Source organism: Cheilinus undulatus, linkage group 7 (genome assembly GCF_018320785.1).
Source record: "Cheilinus undulatus linkage group 7, ASM1832078v1, whole genome shotgun sequence".
In the NCBI taxonomy this organism is placed as follows: domain Eukaryota; kingdom Metazoa; phylum Chordata; class Actinopteri; order Labriformes; family Labridae; genus Cheilinus; species Cheilinus undulatus.
This window is the reverse complement of record NC_054871.1, coordinates 40,297,063-40,321,575: the sequence shown is the minus strand read 5'-3', so window position 1 is coordinate 40,321,575 and position 24,513 is coordinate 40,297,063. Positions and strand designations below refer to the sequence as shown.

The 24,513-nt window shown below is 40.6% G+C and overlaps 1 protein-coding gene across 2 annotated transcripts; it reads right to left on the bottom strand.

Annotated features, from left to right (window-relative positions):
• Positions 1 to 1,646: 1,646 nt before the first annotated feature.
• Positions 1,647 to 19,365, bottom strand: sap130a (Sin3A-associated protein a). 2 transcript variants are annotated; one of them, XM_041791423.1, is made up of 21 exons: positions 19,263 to 19,365; positions 18,442 to 18,569; positions 15,950 to 16,221; positions 14,992 to 15,159; positions 14,786 to 14,909; positions 14,557 to 14,672; positions 14,340 to 14,464; positions 12,567 to 12,714; positions 12,384 to 12,474; positions 12,171 to 12,275; positions 11,934 to 12,075; positions 9,609 to 9,724; positions 9,110 to 9,412; positions 8,847 to 9,021; positions 7,172 to 7,270; positions 6,719 to 7,080; positions 5,789 to 6,034; positions 5,579 to 5,704; positions 5,373 to 5,476; positions 4,927 to 5,040; positions 1,647 to 3,049 (listed from the first exon to the last, which is right to left on the bottom strand). In XM_041791423.1, exons 2-21 carry the CDS (start codon positions 18,551 to 18,553, stop codon positions 2,891 to 2,893), a joined length of 3,207 nt encoding a protein of 1,068 aa, XP_041647357.1. In that variant the 5' UTR covers positions 18,554 to 18,569; positions 19,263 to 19,365; the 3' UTR covers positions 1,647 to 2,890. The 2 variants fall into 2 exon arrangements, with proteins under 2 accessions (XP_041647357.1, XP_041647358.1); XM_041791424.1 differs by having other exon boundaries at positions 15,950 to 16,218.
• Positions 19,366 to 24,513: the final 5,148 nt, after the last annotated feature.

The following is a 24,513-nucleotide window of genomic DNA, read 5'->3' as shown; positions in this document are numbered from 1 at the left end:
AGTTCTGTCTGTCACGTCTTTATGGGCCAATCAGAGCAACAAAACACGTGACGTAGCTGATGCCGAGCTGCGCCCCTACCCAAGGAGTAAACTCCATAGAGAACTGCATAGCACGAATCATGGCCGGCATGTCAGTACACGTCTTTTGTCATTTTTGGAAATAAAGCAACTCAATGCTGTTTTTAGTTCTTCTTTTAAAAAATGTCATCAAGTTCTAATACATCCATGCTAATGTCTTCCGCCATATCTGCACTGGCCTCTTGTTGCTGCTTGCCTATGTCACGACTCTGCCACACCTGAAAGTACTGGCCGTTAGGTTGATCCAAAGTTTGGTTGAGACCAAGCAGGGCCCTGCAACAGCAAAATAAGCTGTTTGGCATTGGCAGAGAAGATTTGGCACATTTTTCATGGGCTCAACCCACATACTCAGCTCTGCTGCTCATCACACAAATGCATGATCCTTACAAATGTGGCATCATTTAAAAGTTTAATAAACAGGCTTTCCAACGGTATAAGATTTATTACCAAGAAGCATTGTCACAACAAAAAAATAATGTACCAAACACAAATTGTCTTACTTTTTAAGTTTATATTGAGCATGGCTGATTTATAAAATCAATTAAAGGGTCAAATATCCAAGGGGGAGAATACTTTTTAAACACACTGTAATCACAGAGACTGGGGCCCCCTTGATTAATTTTCAACCATGTGAAAGCACAATATCTCAAGTCCCAATTGGAATGAAAGGGTTAGGTTACACAATGGGAGAGTCCATTTAATGTTAACACAATTTTAAGTTTATGGCTGAACAAAGAAACAAATTTCAGTCCTTTCAACACGCTTTAAGTTTAAGGGCTGACTAAAGAAGACTTCTGCTGACATAGATGTGTTGGTCCAGCCTAAAACTCCACAAACATATTAATAGATATGGCTAGCTGATATTAATTGTAAATATTGCCAGAAACTTTCATATCTGCTAAAACTGAAAATTAACTTCTTAAGAAATTATTTGCTGATAGCGATATTGTGCCAATAATATTGTACATCCTGACCTTGTCTATCAGGCAGTTCCACTTTGAATAGCATCAAGTTGATACACTTGTCCCCAGTCAGAGAAATGACCAGACCAATCATCGTTTGTGGCGGCAGCAAAAGTGAGATTTAGTTTAGGCAACTGCAAGCCTGTTAACAATGGTGGCTTGTGAAGGGATTAGTGTGGATGCCGCTGTAGTGCCAGCGTCATATGAACTTGACATTTCTTTATTAACAGAGAAGCAAAGAACCACAGTGAAAGCTTTTCTTGGTGGAAAAGATGTTTCCTCTTCTGCCAGTGAGCTTCAGCAAGTTTAATGCACCAACTGTTTCCACTGAAAGTGAACAACGATGATGGCTGCATGTCATCTTGCATGATTTAGTTCATCCCTTTGCAGCAGTGCAAACCTGCTCATGTTGTTTTGCTCTGATTTGCTCAAACTGAATGTGACACATAAGCGCCATCTATGGGGTGGTATCTAGATGATGTGAAATATATCCCATGCCATTACCATGCATATGTAACACAATCACTTTTATTTCCAACACTATCTTCTGTCCTGTCTCTCAAAAGGCATAATCCCAAAATAATCGAAAAACAACAGTGCATCAGGTATTGTTTAAGTATCTTTACTATAATTACACAGACAAAAACAATGTACAATAGCTGGATGTTTTCAGGCTCACTTCATCTCATAATGTCATTATCGTTACACTCTGCAAAATGAAGCGGCTCACATCACACTGCACAAAAGTGTTTCATTGAGTACAAAACTTGAAAAGAAACCAGGTCAATGGAAAAAACAAAAGCACATTTACAGTGATTTACATGAATTCAGTCTGTCTGGATAATCACACCAAGTGTCTTGCTCTCTACGTCAAACACTCTACTTTCTGAAACCAAAGGAAAAAAAAAATCTTTACCACTGTGACATCTGTTTACTTTGGATTAAGTAGGTGATTCACAGCAGTCTGAATGTAAAGTTATCTTGCCGTTATGCATATGCAGTATGTTCTCACTTTTAGATAACAATCTAGGGACGACATTTATCCTTTAAGAGCATTTTTTGCATATCAAATCCATTTAAATCGCCACATTTAGGGTGCTTATTTATTTCTTCACCCTTCATTAATGTATTATCTTCAACACTACCCATACACTTGTGGCTCATTAAGGTATTTTACCCACACTAATAGAACAAATGTGAACATAAAATCCAGGTGCAGGACTTTCAGAGAAAAGGGAAACGGTTGAAATGACCTGAAACTTCTCTTTGTATGATATTTAAGATTATTTAACAGCAGCGTTCCTGTCTGTTTCATGTACACCAACAAAATGAAGGCACAGATTAATGAAAAGAGCACAGTTGAGATTAGTCTGTATACACACAGCTTACTAAAAGATTCCTAAATGATTTAACCTCATTCAATAACTCAACAGTCCTTTGAAATTTTACCGAAATACTTTCATCACTTGCTGCACCTGCATTTAGTGCCAAAAATCAAACATACACAAAGGGGCGGGTTCAAATATTTTCTTAAAAGAAGAGGCAGACGTTGAGTTAGTAAAAATAGTCTCTTCAAAAATTAACAAAAAAATGGGGAAATGGTAACAGAGCCATCCAGTCAGCCACTTTAATTCAACCTATGATGCTCCACGCTCATCATGTGAGTGAATAAAACCTGTTTCCTGCTTCTCGAGGCCCTCCCCGCTGTTTTTCTCCACCTGCTTTCAGGCAGACAGGGAGGGTGCGTGCGATTGTTTAGAGCAAATCATAGCACCAAATTCTGAGCAGCTCCCTCTCCCCTTCAAAGAAGGGACGATGGCGGCGGCGGTGTTTGTCCACAGAGAAGACGTTCATGCTCGTTCTTTACGTTTCAGTTTGGAGGACTTCTTGACGACGCCGTTCTTGTTAAGCAGCTTCAGCACTTTCTCTTTGTGGTCCAGCACTTTCATCATGGTGTCTCTGGCCTCGGTTACCTGATCCATCACCAGCTTACAGCGCTGCATGTTACCCTGAGGACCAAAATACAAAGGCATTTAGTCTTTATAACTAAAATCTACAGCAAAGACAATGAAATCGGGAGGTCAGTTTTATGCTAAGTTTGTCCGCAAGGGTCTCAAGTGTACATAAAGCTCTTTGGAGGGGTCCCTGTGACTTTTTAACTCATCTGTTGCATTTTTGAACTTCTTTGATGCAGATGTGTGGAGACAATGGACAAAAGAAGTTGCTGTTGTACAAACAGAAAGAGTATGTGAATTCATAGACTTCCTTTTTACAGTAATAATTGAAATCATGTCTTAAATTCTTCTGGAAAAAGTAAATGTGTTGAACTGACGCCTTAATTGTAAAAATGACATTTAAAAATGCTACACATGAGATGACTTGAGGTTGTCAAAATGTTTGATACTTTAATGCTTTTGATACCATGTGTTTAAAGGGACAATCTTAGTCAATTTAATAATGTATAGCAAGTGATGTTTCTTGGCAGATAATTTCACATCCAATTAAACACAAGTACACTGGTCTACAGTGAAGAACACAGGCAGTAAATGGTTAAAATTAAGCACCATTTTTTAAAAACAGAATCACTGCAGTGAAGCTAGTTTACACAATGTGGCTAACTTTAACCCCGTTTTCTAAAACTAAATAGTGCTAAATGGTTTGGTTCCTCTAGGGTGCTATCTATGCTATGAGTTCACCATTGTAGAATTTCAGCCAGAAAGAGCATTTCACCAGGATTGTAGGCTTGACTCAGTAATTCTGGTGCCAACTATGGAATCTAACCGATTATCTGGCGAATCAAACATCCCCTGTTTATAGTGTCAAAAGGACAGAAGCTTTAACTATGGATCTTAACTCCGATTTTCAACAAAACAGAAAGACACATTTTTACCATGTAGATAGACTGCAAAATTAGATATCGATATCATTTGATTTTTAGTAGCAATATCCTATTAAAGTTTAAATTCTAGTATAGTGCAAGCCCTCAAGCTAACAGTTTGCATGACATCTTAAATGGTAATAAGGAGTACTGAAGCTTGAACTAGGGGCTGGAAAAATGGCATTATGATATCTTTTGCTGCAAAACATATTGAGATAGGGCAAAATGACTTGCAAAAATAATCTAATAGTGACATTTTTTCCTCAATATTGCAATTGCGATTTAATATGCAATTATTTTAAGGTTCCTCATCATTATTTATTGTTCAACAAACACAAGCAATTAATCATTATATATTATAATATGAACAATATTAGAAAAACTAAACTAGGGATGAACAATTTTGGACAAAAATATGTCATTGAGATTTTGGCTCAAATTTAATATTATTTATCATGAAAGGATGATCATTTTTCGTTATTCTTGTTTTGATAAAGTAAAACAAATACCTAAAAAAGAAAAGTAACTATTCTACAAAATGACACTTGAATGTCTGTATAATTTGTAGAGCATAAAACCTCTGCTGCCAAAAAAGTATCAAACTGGTATTTTGCGATTAATTTCCAGGCCCTATATTGAGATTTTAAAAAAAATTAAGTTATCCAAAATAAATGCAGAGTTTCTGTTGGCTAAGGTTATTGACATTTGAATCATACAATCACAATTTAATTACTCCAAACTTAAAGTCTGTATTTGTGTTGAGATATATTGTACTGCCCTTGCATCGCAACTTGAATTAAATCACTCAGGCCGATTAATCAATCATCACAACAGCTTTTGGTTTATTCTGTTTTTGAAAACTAAACATCTGATGAATTGATTAGTGTCATAACGGAAACAGAAAAAGACCTGCAAGCTCTTCATGAACACATAACTTTAATCAGCAATGGCTAGAGTTTTCTTTGCAGAGAAATTCACATTTCAAAGGTCCCTGAAGTAAACCCTCACCTGTATCAGCTCATTGATTCGGTGAAGGTCGTCATCGGCTCCTGCTCTCTTCTTAGGGATCAGGCCTTCTTGAAGGGTGGAGAGGCGGCTGTACACATCATGCTCCAAACTTGACTACAGATCAAGAAACAAATACCATGAATGAACAGAAGAGTCAAAAAGAGGCGTTTTGCAAACATATTGGCCTCTTACCACTGTTAATTACAAGATAGCTGTGAATTTAACAATCAGTGTGAAGTGTTCAACTGTCACCCACTTTGTGCATTAATGGGGTCATGTTGTTGTGATATTTTGGTTCAAACAGTCTACGTAGAGTCTGTAATGAAGCTAAAATGAAACCTCTCTGCTCTTTCAGCCACAAACTAAACTGAGCCTTATGTAGGTCACTGCACATTCAAGAAATCATTCAGGTAAACCATACTACACGCTCTGTGGTCAGCACTCACCAGCTGCCTGAGCTGAGCAGCACAAAGGTGAATTTTCCAGCCCTGTGCTCTGCATGCCACTCCTCTCTGATTGGCCATGTCCTGCAAGCTGCTCTTCTTCTCTTCTGCAGACGAGAGGACAGGGCCGTTATAGAGAAGCAGTCGTTGAGTTTCATAATCTGCATAAAGCAGTGGTTTTGTTGCATATGTGCAGAGCGCTATCTTACCTTTGACCCGGATGTCACTGTATCTCTGGAAGTGGTGGTAGGCAGCTTTCCAGGGGTTTCTATAGTGTCGTAGAAGTGTGACAGGTGGTCGAGGTCTGACTGGTACATAGCGTACTCCTTCTTCATCTAGGAGACAAAAGAATGTTTTTTAAGAACTTAATCAACACTTGAAACCAGGATGAGAAAAAAGGATAGTGTCACTTTTCTTACCAACATATTCCCTGGGAGGAGATTCCCGTCTTTCGGCCCTGCCTGTGATTGGCCTTCCTGGGGCCTTCTCTTCATCTGTGCTGTTTGTCTCAACCATCTCACTCTCCTCAGTAGAAATAACATGCTGCTGCTTGCGGGGCTTCTTCCTCGGTGAGGCACCTGGAATCAGCTCTCCAGGAGCTGGAGTGTTCAGAGTGGAGCCTGGGGTGTTGAGGACTGGGGCTGACGACAAGGTCGCATTTGGATCTGAAGGAAAAATAAACATATTTTTTACTTTTGTATTTCAGTTTCCTAACATTCAGTTATTTTCTATGCTTAGTATCACTAGGACTGAAATGTATAGAGATATTATTTGTTCAAAGTTTTTTATAAATAGATCTAGAAAATTACTCCCATATTCATATGTAGAGGCATAAACGCAAGGTGTAAACCAAAAAATACTCAACTTTCTGGCAAATACAAAGGTTTTACAAAGGCCAAGAAAATGACTGGCATGGTCCTCATGTAGTGATTTAGCTGCATTACTGAGCAGTTAACTAAATCTATGCCCTGCACATTACAGACACCACTCCTTTCTCAAAGTTTTACTGCGAGTTCTGAGTGTCTTTAATAAACAGCTCATTGACCCCAAATCACTGTCAGACAATATGGACAAAAGTATCTGACCACATCTGTTAATTACTGAATTCAGGTGTTACAATCAGACTTGTTGCCACAAATGTACAAGATCAATAGACAGGTGATAGGGGATAGGTGATTTGTAAATACGTACACAGGCAACTTTTTCATGAAGAGCTGAAATAACACACAGGCTATCAATAACAACCAGACATGACATTTGCAGATTTGTGTATTCATCAGATGACCTGTTTATGCATGAAAAAAACAGTTTTGCACCATAAAAATCATATACACAGATGAACTCCTCACCTGGCTGAGACGTGTCCATGCTCTCCACTTCCTGTTTAATCTTCAAATCAGGGCAGGCAGAGCTGGCAGCACAGGCTGCAGTGCTGCTGGCAGCAGGCTGAGTGGGTGATGCCACAGTGTTAGCCATGGAGGCAGGAACAGGAGGAGTTACAGCCATGGCTGCCGGCAGGGCTGACAGGACCGTGGAGGGCTGGGACGGGGGTACAGGCCCTGGTGTGGCCAGCATGGTGGGGATAGCCTGTGCGAGATGCTGAGGGTTTGAGGACACCGACTGCTGCTCTCCACCCTGAGAGGGCAGTGCTTCTACTGCAGCCATGACTGGAGGGGCCACCGCCATGTGCACCTCAGTTTTAGGTTTCACACTGACAGAAGAATCAATAAAGTTAGGTTAAATATGATCAATAACAACGACAGGATGTGATTCTAAGCAATCTGATTGTGACATTGGCTCACCCTGCAGGTCTGGGAGATCCTGCTCCTCTCACACCGCTCTCGATTCGGCCTCCAGCTGCTTCAGTGGGCTGGGCAGGGATCAAGTTTTTACGAACACAACTGGAAGATTAACATAGATGGACTAATTAAGTTCTGATACACAAAGGTTGTGTCAAACTTTTTTGCTTGACTTTTAAAAAGGTAAAAAGTCACGATGTGCAAGAGGACTTTGGTTCAACTATGTATGTGCAATTTCAAAGCCTGATTTAAAAGTCACATGTTGTATTATTGTACAAGTTGTGCATTACTGAGCTCAGTGTACCAGCTGGCCAAACATCACGACTGACTTAAAGCTGGAATATGCTACTAACTTTAAGTTAACTTTAAGTTATACCCAGAGCACCAACTGGCCTTCAGCTCCATTTATGTTACACCTTGGATGGAGCAGGTGTTGAGGCCAGACTTATCCAATGTAATATGAATATGTACAAAAACTTATCTCTCAGCATGTATTAATTATACATTTAGAGATAACAGTGTCACACTATTTAGTAGAGAAACCTTGTAGGTTCCCAATTTAAACAAATCTCCTTGATGAAAACAACTTACTAGTTTACTTTTATCAGTTTTATAACAGAAGAGGTATTTAAGCTGGCCTTTGTCTTCCTCATGGAAAAAAGGTAGTCAAGCATATTTGGTGGATGTTTTAGTTGACCAAATTAACGCTGCTTCTTTCATCAGCTGTTCTCAGACTTCTCTTTACGCAACAAGATTTCTAATAGTAATTATAATAATATCATTTATATTAATGCTTAACGGTCAGAGTGGCTCCGGTTGTCTTTCAAGCAGATCAGAGAGGGAAAGATCACTCTTAACAGAAAAAATTGTCAAGATACTCATATATATGCATATATAATCTAATATTACAATTTTCATTTTATGTTACTTTGTTTTTACATTTTAACCCAACCTTTGAATTTTAAGATGACGTTTCCTCAGGACACAAGTTCCTACTCTTACAGAATCCATTACTCAAGATATAAAATTGACTTGGCAAATGGACTTGAGCTTGAGCGCTTTTCTAGTCATCCGGCCACTCAAAGCGCTCTATGATATACTTGCCAATGTTGTGTTTGAATTACAGGGTAGGAAGAGGGGAAAGTGATGGGGTAGGATTGGGTGGGGAAAGGGCTGGGTAGGGAGGGGTGGGGCAGGGTGAAATCAGGTATTTTTTTATTTTTGTTGTGTGTAAAGCACCTTGTGCTACTTTTTTGTGTGAAAAGTGCTATACAAATAAAGATTGATTGATTGATATATCCAGTAGTGTTGAAAAGAATCATTTCCATGATGCATTGTAATGTAAATGTGAACGATTCTGCATCGATGCAGAGACAGTTCATAATGAATGTAGACAGATGTTGCTTGCATATTTCCCCCCCTTCGGCGACATCAACTGTAAATACTCAAATAATGAGCTGCTTATGGTGCATTTTAAAAGTAGTCTATTTTAAATGGCACAGCTTTCCCTCTCTTTAAAAAGTATTCACCCCCTTGGATGTTTCACCCTTTAAATGATTTTTATAAATCAATCATGGTTGCTATAATTTGAAAACAGATTTCTACAAAGTGATGTCAATAAAAAAAACAATTAAGGTGAAATAAGTGAGTGCATAAATATTGCTGTTTATGTATTCACCTTTCATTTGCCGGCTTCTTACGGAGGATGCTGGGTCTTGGAGATGACACGAGGGTGGGAGCTCCTCCGACTCCTCCCTGTGTGTGTGCCTGTACCATGTTGGCCACCGGCTGAGTGGTGCTGAAGGTGGTGCTGATGGGGCTTGCTACAAAGCCATCAGCCAAAACAACCCCCCCTGGAATCAAGAACATATGCATTACACACCACCCACATCTCCATCAACACTCTATCATTTTACTGAGACGTGGAGGTTCAGAGATTACCTGGTTTGGCTTCAGACTGGGGCTGTTGTTGTGGCTGCTGCTGCTGCTGAGTGACTATCGGTGTCTGCTGGATTCCTTGTGTGGTAATCGGTGCAGACGTGTGCAAGCCCTGCACTCCTATAGGTGCAGGCTGAATGCCCTGTGCAGCAATTGGTGCAGGTTGGATCCCTTGGGTGCTGATTTGTGCGGATGGGAGACCAATTCTATCCACAGCCATCAGCTGCATGTGGTTAAGATGGACGGTGGTTGCCACTCCAACTCCAGTTTGGGTGGGCAGCGCTGAACTCGGAGCTTGAGGAGTAACTAACAGAAGAAATAATAAAGTTACAAGGAGGTATTTGTAATATTAAGGTAAATTTAACCCTCTGATGTCACATTTAACACCCTTTTTAATCAATACACCAATTTTCACAGTCCTAAGTTTTATATGGCAATCAATTCAAAAGTCAGTTGAACATTTCAATATTTCAGCAGTTAAAGAGAAGAAAGCAAAGCTTACCAGGATACTGACGGATGGTAGACACAGAGCTGCTGATGGGGGTGTAGGTGTGCGTCAGAGGATATGACGAGGAGTAAGCTGGCAGGAAATACTGGAACTGTACTGGCACAGGAGGCCTACAAACAGAAATAAAAAAATTAATTCAACAGTTATAATAATCTAAAGTATCTCCTTGTGTCATTTTAATTCACTGTCTCTACTGCAAGTCAATGTGATATAAGACACATATGAGATAAGAATGATTTTACAATTGTTGACCATAATATGATAAAATAACATGATATGTTATTTTATCTCAACAGAGTTTAGATTTTACAGTTACTTTTTTTTTTTTTAGATTTATTTTTGGCCTTTTCATGCCTTTACTTGATAGAGGAAGGACAGTGGATAGACTTGGAAACAGGGAAGAGAGGGAGACATGTGGTAAAGGGCCACAGGCCGGATTCGAACCCAGGCTGCCTGCGTACATGGGTAGCGCCTTAAACCACTCGACCACGTGCGCTCCCATTTACAGGTACTTTTACCATTACTGTATAACATTCTATTTTGATTCATTTTACTATCTAATAGTGATGTATTCCTGTTTTAAGTTTTGCTTTTATACTGTGAAGCACTTTGGGCAACCGTGGTTGTTTTAAATGTGCTATATAAACAAAATTGAATTGAATAGAATAAAATAGAATTGAAATAAAACAGAGGGAAAAGGTCAGAGGTCTAATCCGAGATTAAATTATGTATAGACCCATTTAAAAATACTTACATGAACAGCTCACTTTTTTTAGCTTTAGCTAAAGCTAACATAGGTATGCTAGCCACAAAATTAACGTCAATGTATAAGCCAATGTAGCCAAGTTAGCTTTAGCAGCATGAGCTTTAGCAATATAGCTAGCATAGCTACATAGATAACGTATCAATATAGCTTACATAGCTGCTTTGTGAGATTAGCGTTAGCTACGTTAGCTTTAGTAATGTGAGCTTTTGCAGACGTAGCTAAAGCTAACCTAGATATGTAGATAATGTATCTTATATTATCTTACATAGCTGCTTTGTGAGTTTAGCTTTAGCTACGTGACTATGTTGTGCCGTTATTTATAGCTTAGTTAGCTTTAGTAAACATAGCTAAAGCTCATGCTGCTATGTAGATAACATAGATATGTAACTTACATAGCTACTTTGTGAGCTTAGCTTCAGCTATGTACATAACACAGCTAACACTTGCTGTGTTACAACGTTGTCATGGTGGACAAGCTTGTTTCCTGTAAGCAGACTGTTTACTCGGCTTTAATATATGTTTTGAAATTAAGAATTTGTATTCTAGGTTATTGACTTTTAACTTTTGGTATCCTAACAGTTACCTTAACCTTTACCCTAACACTAACCAGAAGTTAAGGCGATTTTATATTTAAAGTTTCAGAGTGCATTTCTATTCTGAGATAACTGGTGTCTCAGATGAACAGTTTGTGAGAGTGGCTGTGAGAAATTAACGGCCTGCAGCCAGACAGCCTTGTTTGATTTACTTTTTATACCATGCATTACCAGATTTATATGCGCGTTGGGCATTTGGATCCCAAGTGGTAATCCCTAGTGCTTTGTGTGGATACAGGCCTCGGTTGGTTATGAGGACACAATAACAACTGCCACATCAACTGCATGACCTGCTGTTCTGCTAGTAAAGAAAAATAATAGCTTTATTTATGCCCATCCAGTCATGCTCGGAGTGATAAGAAATCTAACTCTTCTTAGAGATGCGGATCATTTGGCTCGACTTTGTAATAAGAGTCAGTCTTCCGGTTACCCAGTGGCTCTTCATTTGGTACGATTTTGTCAGTTTCCTGTCTTCCAACTTTTGTTTTTTAGGCATCAAATAGTCTCCCAAATGGGAGCCGACACATATCACTCACAACAGGATCCAGCTCTTACATCTGCTCATGAATTACACATCACGACTCCCTTGTAAGTTGACTCAAGTTGTAATTTCAATCTACAGAGTACCCCACAAGATTTATCTGCTAAATAGTATATCACCATGTCCTTTAAAGCAGGTTTATGTCCAAATTAGGGAGAAAAGCTGTTAGAAATCCCAAAATTAGCTCACGTGGGCATTTAGACACACAACTATAACGGAACAGACGATAGAGGGGGGATGGGTGCAGCAATCAAGGGGTTGTTTAGGTCCTTGTGTGACAGCGACCCCTAGTGGGTTCATTTTTTAACAACCACTCCAACGTAACAGATGCCCCTGAGTTTGTGGGCAGAGACAGTTGTATCGTTTAAAAGACACTGACCAATTTTTCAGTCAGATTCCTTTGAACATCTTGTGCTCACCTGTTGTCACTTCTTGCTTCCATGGTAACAGGGTTAGGAGACGACCGATGGCCTGGGATGGGGATGAGGTTGGCTCTCTCTCCAGGGTAGTCGGGCTGCACTCTGGATGACGAGTGCGCGATGGGCTGAGGGACTACCTTAGCTGAGAGCAACATTAAGGAGAAGTTAGAGTTAAGATGTTTGAAAGCACTCTGAACTGATGTGTGTAAAGCTGACACCTCCTGATTGTGAACTCACCAACAGGGATGGCAGAGGTCGTTACTGCCGTAGCATGAGAGGAGTGTGAGGCCATCGTCATGGTGACAATAGTGCTGTTGGTCATCTGGGTGTGTGGAACTGTGCCTAAACATGAAGAAGAAAACTTGATGAGCATTCGTGTTAAACTTTGCACTTTGACTTTTATGGTTTTAGTCAAAACTGATTAAGATTTGTGATTTAAACCGTACATACCTATTGTGGTTGTTGATGGCACTGTGTTAGTGGCAACGATTGGTGCCACAGTTGCTGCAGCTACAGGTGCTACAGAGCTAAAGATTGGCTTCTGTGTAGAAGAATAGATAAAAAAAAGCACATTACTTCCTTTATAAAATGATCACCTATTATTGTTGCTGACAGTAATCATGGAGCACTAACCTGTGCCATGGTGTGTGGAGGTTGAGGCTTTTGAGCTCCAATAGCTGGATGAGACGGCAGTGTGATCCGTGTCGCGGTGTCACGAGACGGTTGAGACCTCTGAATACTGACTGTGGCAGGAGGAGGGTGAATGGTGAGACCTGGACGCCTGAAAAAGATATTCGACACCCATTTAGAGACTCAAAGTTGAGGAAAATTTAAAAGAAATGCTTTGAGCAGACTGAGTCACTCCATTGACACCCCTTACCTCTACTACTTACACTGAAAATGCCCAGTAACGCCATCATATCTGTTTTCATGAATGTGTAGGGAAAGATCTGATCACTAACCCCCTTGTAACTGCTCTTTGGGAAAGGAAGCACTTGAAAACGAGGGGTATGGTTACAAATTGCCAAAGGGACTACGTTAAAATGTTCCCAAATGTTTAAAACATTATCTGGTTTCCTTTTTGAACATATACTGGAAATTTTTTCTTAAAAGACCTCAAGAAATTGAACAATATGAGACTGAAATCTTCTGGATATTGCTTCTGTAAAATACTGCACTAAAAACATGCAATAAACCAATACTGGAACAGCACAGCTCTTTAATAATTAGAGGGTTTATTTGAGGGCTGTCACTGCAATGCTTGCTTACTTTTGACTCCAAACAAACAACTGTGTTGACATTCTTTAAGATAAACATATTAGATTTATGGGTGTTGCAGCTCTATGTAGAGATCCAGAATATTTGAGTTACTTTCTTATCTTTGTTCTCTACTGACTCCTACTGAGTATGAAAGTTATTTTATTTTGAAAAACTGACAGATTCTCTTCCGTTATGGTATTTGCCCATGCCTTTTGACACATGTCAAGATGCTTGTCTCAGTCACATGATATGCGAAAATTAAACCCACAAGCTGGCTAAAATGAGTAAAAACAAACAAAGTTGAGAACTTCTTTGCAAAGAGAAAAGGGCTCAATGAGGAAACAGAAGTAGACTGCCAAGAAAAAGAAAGCTGTGTTTAAGAGACAATACCAAGTGTCCTATGTTATAAACAGACTTATTTTGATAGGTGATTCTCATGGCCCACTGATTAAGCATTATGGTGAGTGTTATTTTTTTCTGCACTTTGTTTTTATGCTGTTTGTATCATTTTATTTCAGTGTATTTATCCCCCACACATCAATGGTGGGTCCATGAAAATGTCGTCTTTCATGAAACTGGTCCATGGCGCCAAAAAGGTTGGGGACGACTGTCTTAACCTGCAAGGTTTATGCAGTTGACAGTACATCACCATTTCAATTGAAAATAGGTTAGTGACAAAAAGAATAATCTTTATATGTGATAAGGGCTCAGCTAGCCTCTCAGTACAAGACTCCTCTAGACTCTTGTATCCCTTCATCTGAAGGTGCTAGAAGGTCTACAGGACGGAGTAACTTGTGATCGTCCCCATGCCAGGTTAATTGGTTAAACTGGGGATTTTTTGGAGTTTTTTTGTTAAGTGCAGGGACTGTACTCAGGGATGTTGAAATTTTCTGATGATAACTGCAGAGTAGAGGTCCATTTAGAGCTGTAAAGTACTAACTTTCCTCCATTCCCATTCATTCCTAATGGCTGTCCCCCACTTCCTGACTTCATTCAGGATCAAGTGACTGCATAAGCAGCAGACAACTGAGTATTGTTAATGCATGTTACTGGCACACAGACTTAAGTGCAGTCACATGGTATCCTTATGACCAAAACAGGTTGTGATATTTCATCATCTAAAAAACCCTTTAGACTGTTACCTACCCATGTGTCACTTCTGCAGAGTGTGTGACCGTCGGACTGATAACTGGAGACTGAGTCCTTGTAGCTGAAATGGGGGCCACCACAGTTGGGAGCACTGCTGTAGAAGTTGTTACAGCAGGGCGGGACTGTGGACAAAAGCACACAATAAAGTGAGAAATTCGTTTTTTAATGAGAAACACATGTCTACACCTCCAGAGATACCAGTGCAGCAGAGCACCTGTATAGTCTGGTGGATGATGTGCTGCACTGTCGGCTGGCCTGGACCTGCGCTCGCTCCAGTTGCTGGTCGCAAGACAGTTTTTGAACTGGACATAACTGCTGCTGCAGCAGCTCCTATAAGAAAGAGATAATAACAGGTGATGAGGGAAGCACTGCTAGTTGATAGACCACTGTTTCGGAGAAAAGTAAACATCATGTCTGGCATATTTTTGTTATGACATGCATACCTCGGGGTAAATGAGATGTGAAGGTTTGTGGAGGGACAGCAGGGGTACCAATCTGCAGCGGGGCACTACCCCTAATGATCTGAATGTTTGCCTGCATCAGGTGGTGCAAGTTGCTGGAGTGACCCTGAAACACAGTGAAAGCAGACATGGTCTTCAGTAATCATCAGAGAGACAAAAACACCTTCTGAGGTGTGCAGTGCATTCACCTGTTGACCACTGATGGTTGCCACTGGTATAGATGGAGTTGGAGCAATGCTGCTCTCTATAGTGACTGTAATGTGACCAGGCACCTTGGGAGGTATGGGAATATGAGCCTGGTTAGAGGCTGGTGCGGGCGCAATGAGACGACTTGGCATAGGGGACTTAAGGACAGCCTAAAAAAGAACAAAGAAAAAATACATTACATCGCTTGAAGTCCTAAAGGATGTTTGATTCAAGTTTAGTGCCAACAACAATAAATCTTAAAAGGAAAATAAATACCCCATAAAATTTACAACAATGAAAATAACAACGTTTTTATGAGGTTAACCAGTTTCCATTTAAATAGTAAACTAAACAAGTAATGTCAACAAGGCATTTAAAATCTCATCTCTCCAATGAAAATGCACAATCTGCACAGCTTAGCTACAACCCAGCGAATACAGTACAAATATCTGTCACAGCCACAGAGGAAAGCCTAGAAACTGAATCAGGATGTGTAAAAAAAATCTTATCAAACATTTCTTCCAATGTTGACATACAACAAATACTGTAATTTAGATCCTATAATTAACGAATATCATAGCTTAAGATAACAGAAAGACTTTTTTCAGACCTCAAATTAACAAAACAGAAAACTTGTTAATACAAGTTTAAACAACAGAATACCAATGTTTTACCTTGAGGAAAATTATGATGCCAATATCAAATGGTGTAAGCAAGAAAAGTAATTACTATTTTTATGTACCTCAGCATACTTTCCACTGTCTTTCAAATTGCTATCTGGTAGGACTGGGTGGTATATATTTTTTAATTCAACCATACCATCCTTGAATTTTACAAGGGTATACCATTATGGTACTCAGAAAAATCCCATTATACAGGCACGTGTCTGCGGCCATGTGCAAGCACAGTGAGCAGAGTGCATGCTACCACCAGTTTTTCATTAAATCCTGTGTTCCTCACCTTCATCTGTCCCTCAGTGAGGACGGCGGGCTGGCCCTGTGTGAGGTGGACTGGGGGGGCAGGTACAGTCACAGGTGTGCCTGGCTGGATGGGCACGGCCTGGGGAGCAGCTTGTGGCTGGCCGTGCGCCTGCACTTGTGGGTAAGGTCGGACTACCATTGTTTCCTGCTTTTCATCTCTGAAGGCCAGGGCTCCTCCTCCTCCCCCGGCTGGTGGATGATCCTGCTGGGTATGATCAGCAGCTTCCTGTCTGCTGTCTGCATCTCCACCTGCTAGGAAAAATATGTTTTATTACTGACTGGGTCCTTCTTTGCAGAGTTTCATGTTCTCCCTGTACATGCGTAGGTTTGTTTGGGTGCTCCGACTTCCTCACATCGACTAAAAACATGCTTGTTAGGTTAAACTGGTGACTCTAAATTGGCCGTAGTTGTGAGTGTGTATGGTTGTGTGTCTCTTTATGTCAGCCTGATTGACTGGCGACCAGTCAGAATGACCCATGACCCCAAATGGGATGAGCGGTGTAGAACATGGATTGATGGATGGATTGTTTTGGTAAAATGTTAAGTTTTCTCCCAAAATAATCAAAGTGTAGCATTGTTCAGGCCAAAGACTGAAGGTGAGCCAAGTGTGCCAAATCATGCAATTTATGCTGAATGACCATTTTATTCGGTATTCCTGCTCAACTGCTCATAAATACAAATATCTTTTTTATGTGCAAAACAGTCTGTTTATATATGGTGTAAAACTAAAACTACAATCTAATTGTCTTTTTAAAAAACTGTATAGAATCCTATGTTAAGAATACTTTAACCAGAAGACAAAGATCACTATGTGCAGTAATGCTCAGAATTTTTACTTCTGGCCATAGAGACTGGAAAAGTTAATTCCACTGCAAAGGAGGACTGAGTTAATTTGTTGTCAGAGTTTAAGGGAACTAAAACAAGATTCATGTTATTGTCTATGATGGCTTCGAGGATGTACTTTTTAGGAAAATGTCTTCCATTAATGTTGATATTGTTTTCTGGTTGGATAATGATGAAAAACCTAAGTTGTGTTTTTAAAAGGAAATCTTCTTTGTAGCAGATTTTATCTGTAAAGCCCGGAAGAAAAGCTAACTGTACAATTTAATACTGAGCAGTAAAAAGAACAAGCAGCTTTGCAGTGGCTTGTAATGTGTTGAAATTAATGGAACACTGCTGCCGTATTTCTGGTGTCTTACTAAGCCATGAGAGTTGGGCATTTTTATGTTCAATCAGTCAGTCAATCAATCTAAAGCCAATTACAAAGCAGCAACCAGTGCATGTAGGAACATGAGCATGGAGAAGACGGTGCACTAAAGCTCAAACCAAACATCAATATGGGGAAGAAAGATGATTAAAGTTACTTTGATTTGGACAGGGTTCATGGTTCGCGACAGGTTGGTCTGACTATTCCACAGCTGATCTACTAGGATTTTCATGCATAATCATCGCCAGGGTTTACAGAGACTGGCCAAATAGAGAGCAAATATCAAGTGAGCAGCAGTTCTCTGTGCCAAAATATTCTGATGGCAGAGGTCAGAGATAAAGGACAAGACTTGTTCGAGCTGTATATATGGCAATCTCAAATTGCCATGCGGTACATCCAAAGTGTGCCAAAACGCATCTTGGGCGCATAACATGTCAAACCCAGCAGATGAGCTCTATATTTGAGCACAGGCACTGCTACCTGCTCTGCATCTCTGCCTAGCACACCTCTGTCAGTGCTCTTCTGCCAGCTGCAGGGTCATCAGCCGGAAGCCACCCCCTCTTGATGTTTTGCTCCTGTATTCCTGTTACATCTTGAGGTGGAGGAGCAGCAGTAGGGACACCCCGGGCAGCTAGCCCTACGACCCCTGTTTCCCCCAGGACTTGTCTTTTCTGCAGAACCAGAAGCTCCCCTGTTCTGCTTCCTTCGCCAAGTCTTTGATGGCTCTCCCCAGGCTGGTGCCCCTGATGCAAACCATCAACATCATCAGCTATAGCAGTAAAAAACCCCAATGAGTGTCCCTCTTCTCAGCATAAAACGGGAGTCTACAATTCACAGGGGATAACCAAAGTTGGACAATTTAAGATTGGCAAACACCTGGTCTGAGGAGTCTCACTTTTAGCAGAGGCAAATATGTGTAAAGAACAACAAAGCCTGCCAAACCACCAATGACCATGGCAAGTTCAGAGTCACTTAAACCACATCCTCTCCACCATGTCTACGTGCCTAAATGCACTGATGGCAGCCATATTATTAGTTGATTAGATCATAGCATTAAGAAGCAGTAGCACAAATATACTTAGTGAAGTGTGTGGTGAATTTAAGCTCAGAGATTGGGATTTAAAAATATATATGAGTGGAAACAAAGGAATTGTGCTTTACTTTAGCATTGTAAAGCCACACTGCTAACCCATAAGACTCAAGTTTTACAATGGTGTGCATACCTTACATTTTATTCGTGAATGCATGAGGAAATTGAGAGTTACCTGGTGGATTTGACGGCTGGTTGACAGACACTAGGTTCGCAGCTGTGGGGATCTGAGGTGCTCCCCCGCTGGAGGCTGGCAGCCCGTGTCGGGGGAATTGCTGTGAGCTCATTTTAACCGTTTATGACCTGAAATAACACGAAGATTTGGACATTACTCCAAGTGTTAGATATATTGAACACGTAAGTGTTCAAAGCTGCTTTACACTCGTATTTTGTGGCGTGTAACACGTACAACGGCTCATGGTTGCTAGAGTAGTGGTTACACTGTCGGCGCGGAGATACAAACAGGCTAATCTAGCGCTGCGGTATATTCTGATTATAAGCCTACCAGCTAGCGACGAAGCAAAGGGCTAGTTAGTAGCACTAATGTTGCAGAAAAGGGTGTTGCCATATTATAAACAGCTTTGTAATACAGAAATCCAAACATACTCTTTGTGGATGTATGTTTAGCGATTTATGGGTATAATAACAGATGGTTTAACTGCTCGACAACACCTTCAGCGGATTTAATCAAACACCAAGTTCTACATGCGAGAATAAAAGGTATTTCTCGACTGCCTTCATCAAAATGGACAAACGCGACACCCGTTCAGTGAAAAAATCCTTACTGAGGTGACTCGTTTAGCTTCGGGAGACTAAAAACTTAAAATGCTATCTTGTTAGCGAGCTATCGTAGCTAGCATAATGCTAACGTTTGAGTAGCTAACCCTAGTACTGCCTGCTTTTCATGCTGAATCCAGGACTTTCTACAGAGTAACTCAGTCTGAACTCCACTGCGCTAAACTAACAAATACAGTTACACGTGGTTGCATATGTTACCGTTTCTCGTAGTCACAAGCCAATATTCGCTTTGTAGATTACAATTTTTTCCATTCGTCTTTTCTTTTTTTCCAACATGTAAGCCGGAAGAACACTCAGCTACAACAGGACCGCCCTCTTTCCTTCAGCCAATCAGAGAAGAGAACATCAGATCGTTGACCAACCGGGGCGCGGAAAATGTTTTGACCAACCTAAACCTGCACCAGAGGGATGGGGGAGGAATGTCGAATGAACCATACGATCTGTAACACCGGAGTCACACGGTTGACGGAAAAAGCCGAGCTGGAGCTCCTTCGCAGGGAGGGAGAATTACAAATGGCAAGTGGTTGTAAAAACGTTAAAATATTTAAAGTGAATGAATTAATATGCAGAAATACAAGTACAAAATCTAAAAGTACGGAAATCTCCAGAGGATGTGTTGATAGATTTCATTTTACTCAGTTTACCTGTAAAAACAGTTTCACATGATCTCGACATATAACACTTGCTTTCCCATGCAAGGTGTTTCAGTCAGTTTTTCAAGATTTTAAAATGTTTATTTAATATCGAGGAAAATCAGTGGTGTTTCTGAGATAAAAGAGTAAAGTAAAATAGTACTGAAGTTAAAGTACTGTTTCTTTAAGTACGATTAACCTTAAGTTGCAGTTCTATAAACATAATCCAATGAATACTGAAGAAAGTATAATGTAAACCCTGCAGAGTATTTTTTAACTCAATGGGTTGGGTTGAAAAGGAAAATATGATCTTTCCTTCCAGCACATCAAAAAACAACAAGATCATAAAAATCTCAAAGTAATTTGTTAATGTAATAAAGAAACACCTTTATAAATGTAGCACAGTACTTGCTGGGAATAAACCTTATACCACTGGAAAGCCTGTTTATTTCTCTTTTAAATGGTACCAACTTGCGAGAACATGTATTTGTGGTAGGAGCAGCAGAGCTGAGTATTTGGGTTACACCTATGAAAAATTTGCCAGATCTTCTCTGCCAGTGCCAAACGGTTTATTCTGCCATTGACTCTTGTTTTGTGGATTAGATGATTGAAGTCTGAAGAATCAAGGCATATTGGCAATTTAACAATTAATTAATGTAACAAACAGGAGCCTCAATAGTGTGTGGAAAAATCATACACAGCCACAACAGCCTGGCACCTCCTCCTCATAATGGTCACCAGCCTGGTCACACACTGCCATCCCATTCTTCCACCAGCATTAGTCACAGGTCAGCCAATGTGGTTGTGTTGGTCACTCTGGCACCAACAGTACGTCCAAGCTGATACCACAAGTGTTCAATGGGGTTGAGGTCAGGACTGCTGGCAGGCCATTACGTCCTCTCCACTCCCAAATTCTGGAGGTAGTCTCTGATAAACCCCGCTCTGTGGGGGGAGTGTTGTCGTCTTGAAGGATAGAGTTCGGTCCCAGACTGTGGAGATATGGGATTGCCACTGGTTGCAGAATCTCATCTCCATATCTCTCTGCAATGAGATTGTCTCAGATGATGAGGAAGCCTCATTTTTTTCTGTGAGGGAGACGCCGTCCAACACCATCACACTGCCTCCAACAAAAGATGTTACTCTATCGGTGCAGCATCAGCATATCTTTTACCGCTTCTTCTCAACACTCTAATCCTACAATCCAACTGCCATAGGGAGAATCTGGACTCATCACTGAACATAATGTTCCTCCACATATTCAGATTCTAGTGCATGTATTGCCAACAGCAGCATGAACGGGCCCGATGGTGAAGAGCAGTCATAGCAGGCCTCCTGGCAGCCCTATGAGACCGGAGATTGGCTGCATGCAGCCCGTTCTGGATTGTCTGGGCAGACAGCTGTCAGCCATATCATCCTGCGAACCTTGACTACATTTGTGTACATGACAGTCTACAGGTCCTAAGTGCTGACAAGGTGAGGAAACTGTCTTCTTTGGACGCCTCACAGCTAGTCTCTGACATCCCCTGTTATATGAAACTTGGCCCTCAATTTGGAGATGGTACTAGGGCTTGCACCAAAAAGTGCCACAACTTTGCTTTAGCAGTACACCAGCTTGAAGTTGCCCTATCTAGATCAGTCAAACATGGCATACTGATTTGTGGAGCAGATACCTACTGACCACATAGCAGGGCCCATGCTCACAGGTGCTGATAATCAGGTTCCAATTAGGTCCAACAAATATGTCTTCTTTACAAATGTGATGTGAAGCAATTGTTTTGCTACATGCCTCTGATGCTATGTGGTAGTTACCTTGCAAAGCAGATGGATACGCCCGTTTCCTTGTTTTTCACTGGTGAATCCATCTTGCAGAGCTCCCATCTGAACCATTTGGGCACAGTTAGAAAGTGACAGGACCAATCAGCTACGGGGGGCAGTGCTTTCAGGCACAGCAGAGTCATGATGTAAACAAGCAGCAGCAAGAGCTGGTGCAGTTATGGAGGAAGAGATTAGCATGGATGCTGCTAAAGCGCGGGTTTTATCAGGACTTGACGACATTTCTTTGTTAAAAGAAGAACAAAGAACAGCAGTGAGTTATTTTCTTTCCAAAAACGACAAAAGTTGAGTACTTACATGTCTATAGACACCATGTTTCGCATTATTCCTCAGTAGCTGCGCATGCGCAGCTTGCTAGCGGCTACGTCACGTGTTTTGTTGCTCTGATTGGCCCGTAGAGATGTGACAGACAGAACATTCACCCAATCACACTCCGAGGATTTTTTAAAGCCTCTGCCTTTTCTCAAACGTTTCCTATTGAAGCTTTCCCAGATGGATGTGTGGAACATATCCATCTGGCATGTCAGGTTAATGTGGTAGCAGAATCCTCAAAAAAACCTAGTTAGTTTCATGTAGTTGAGATAGAGCTTGGACCATCTCTTTTTGCCGTTTTTACTCAGTCGATGATGCTACATGCAATGTATTGAAGTACAAAAGTTCCACCAGAATATACCAAAAACAACTCAGAATGTACAAGTATACCCAAAGCTGCTTTATTATGGTATTGCAAGTAAATGTAATTTGTTCCTTGCCAAACCTGGTGATACCAGAGCAAATGAATGGAGACTCTGAGAAAATAATTAAGGATTATTCCCTATGTGCAAAGGTTTGATATAATTTTAGAGGAAGCGTTCTACTTCAGCTTCGGGTATCTACTTCAGTCACATGACGGCTGTTTTGACGGGGGTTGCTGTCCTCAAATGTCCCCCACTGGAGCAGGCTGATATGACCACAGAGTGAACTGAACTGTGAGTCCTCATGGTGTAGCCTCACTGTGTAAACACTAGGGAGCAGCAGAAACCTGCTGAAATATTTTAAAGTCCTGCTGTATGGCTTTAAGTCAAACAAAGTGCTTTTCCACAAGGGGGAATTAACTATGCAGCCATTTAAAAGCAAAAAAACATTTCAACATTTAGCAGACATGGTTAAAAGAAACATTAAAATGTATGGATACAAGGATACACTGAAAGTACAAATGTCCTGCTTTATACTGGATCACAATCAAACCGACAACTCTGAAAGAAGATGCTAGAAATACTAAAAAAAAACTACTCTGAGAAGCATGTTCATGTAAAATAAGTGATTCATTTATCTTAGTTGCTTGCTTGTCATGGCTCAGGGGAGACTGTAGCTGTTGGCTAATAAACAAAGGGTCCTTCAGTGATATCAGGCCATAAAATAATAATAAAATGTAATAACTTGAAAAACAAAACACTCTTTTCTTTAGGACCCCTGTCAGCTATAGGCCCTTAGAGTCTCCACAACTTTTGTCTATAACACTTACAGATTAATTGTCAGATGTGCTTATTATGGGCTACTCTGGCATTATTGTTTCATCATATTGATATCTAACTTTCGGTGAGTCATGACCCTTCAGTGCAGACTTTTGGCATTTGAAGTTTCAAAATAACAAAGCATTTTCAAGGCCCCTGCGGGAAATTGTAGCTGCTTTTAAACACTCTGGAATTAAAACTGATCATGACCTACAAAAGCAAACAGGAACATCTGCAATCATGTGGACTGTTTACAACAGCCTTTTTAATTGTTAAACGCCTGTAAGTGCTGCCACAGGGTAGGTGTCAGACAGGACAGATGAAAATATGCTTGAGTAACAGCCTTTGTTCAAATTTTCCACTGTGAATAATTGAAATAAGTGATTAATTTGGCTGTTAAGAAAAATGCAATTTTTTTTAATATTATACATGTGCAGAAAAGAGATTGACCATGGAAGATGCTTACATCAACACGGACAAGAGTGCATTGCAATCAGAAAGTATTCATACCCCTTTCACATTTTCCAGTTTTGTTATGTTGCAGCCTGATACCGCAGATGTTTAAATTGACTACAGTTTATTTATGATAAAGGAAAAGTCTGAAATATGACACTGACTTAAATTCAGACTCTTGAAATTTAGCTCAGGTTCCTCCCATTTCTCTGAATCATTGCTGAGATGTTTCTACACTTTGACTGGAGTCCACCATTGGTAAATCAAACTGATTGGACATGATTTAGAGGCACGCACCTCTCTTTAGAGGTCCTCACAGCTGTCAATTCATATCAGCTCAGAGACAGGATTGTTACAAGGCACAGATTTGGGAAAAGCTACAAAAATGTTGCAGCACTGAAGGTTCCCAAGAGCAAAGTGACCTCTATGATTCTCAAATGGAAGAAGTTTGGCACAACCAGGACTCTTCAAAGAGCTGGTCACTCAGCCAAACTGAGCAATTTGGGAAGAAGGGCCTTAGTGAGAGAGGTGACCAAGAACTCAATGATCACTCTGACAGAGCTCCAGAGAAAGACAACCATCACTGCAGCCCTCCACCAACCTGGGCTTTATGGCAGAGGGGTTGAACAGAAGCCTCTCCTCAATGCAAAAGACATGAAAGCCTACTTGGAGTTTGCAAAAAGCACTTGAAGGACTCTCAGACTGTGAGAAACAAGATTCTCTGGTGTGATGAAATCAAGATTGAACTATTCGGCCTCATTTCTAAATGTATGTCTGGTGGAAACCAGGCACTGCTCCATACCTGACCAATGCCATCCTAACAGTGAACTATCATGCTGGCAGCATCATGCTGTGGGGGTGTTTTTCAGCAGAGACTGGGAGACTGGTCAGGCCATAAAAAAAGTCAAATAAAAAAATCTATCACAGGAAATACATTGGCAGATTATGGTACTTTCTTTCTGAGAAATATAGTGTCTCAGATGAACGGCCTGCAGCCAGACCGTCTTGTTCTGCTTTGAAGAGAATGTAAGAGACCCT

Excerpts from the sequence above, each read along its gene's own strand:
- sap130a (XM_041791423.1), bottom strand. The coding sequence starts at position 18,553 with ATGAGCTCACAGCAATTCCCCCGACACGGGCTGCCAGCCTCCAGCGGG. Across the intron at positions 15,160-15,949 it reads TCACTGAGGGACAGATGAAG|GCTGTCCTTAAGTCCCCTAT; the intron begins GTGAGGAACACA and ends GTTCTTTTTTAG. Across the intron at positions 9,022-9,109 it reads CCAGTCTGAAGCCAAACCAG|GGGGGGTTGTTTTGGCTGAT; the intron begins GTAATCTCTGAA and ends TCTTGATTCCAG.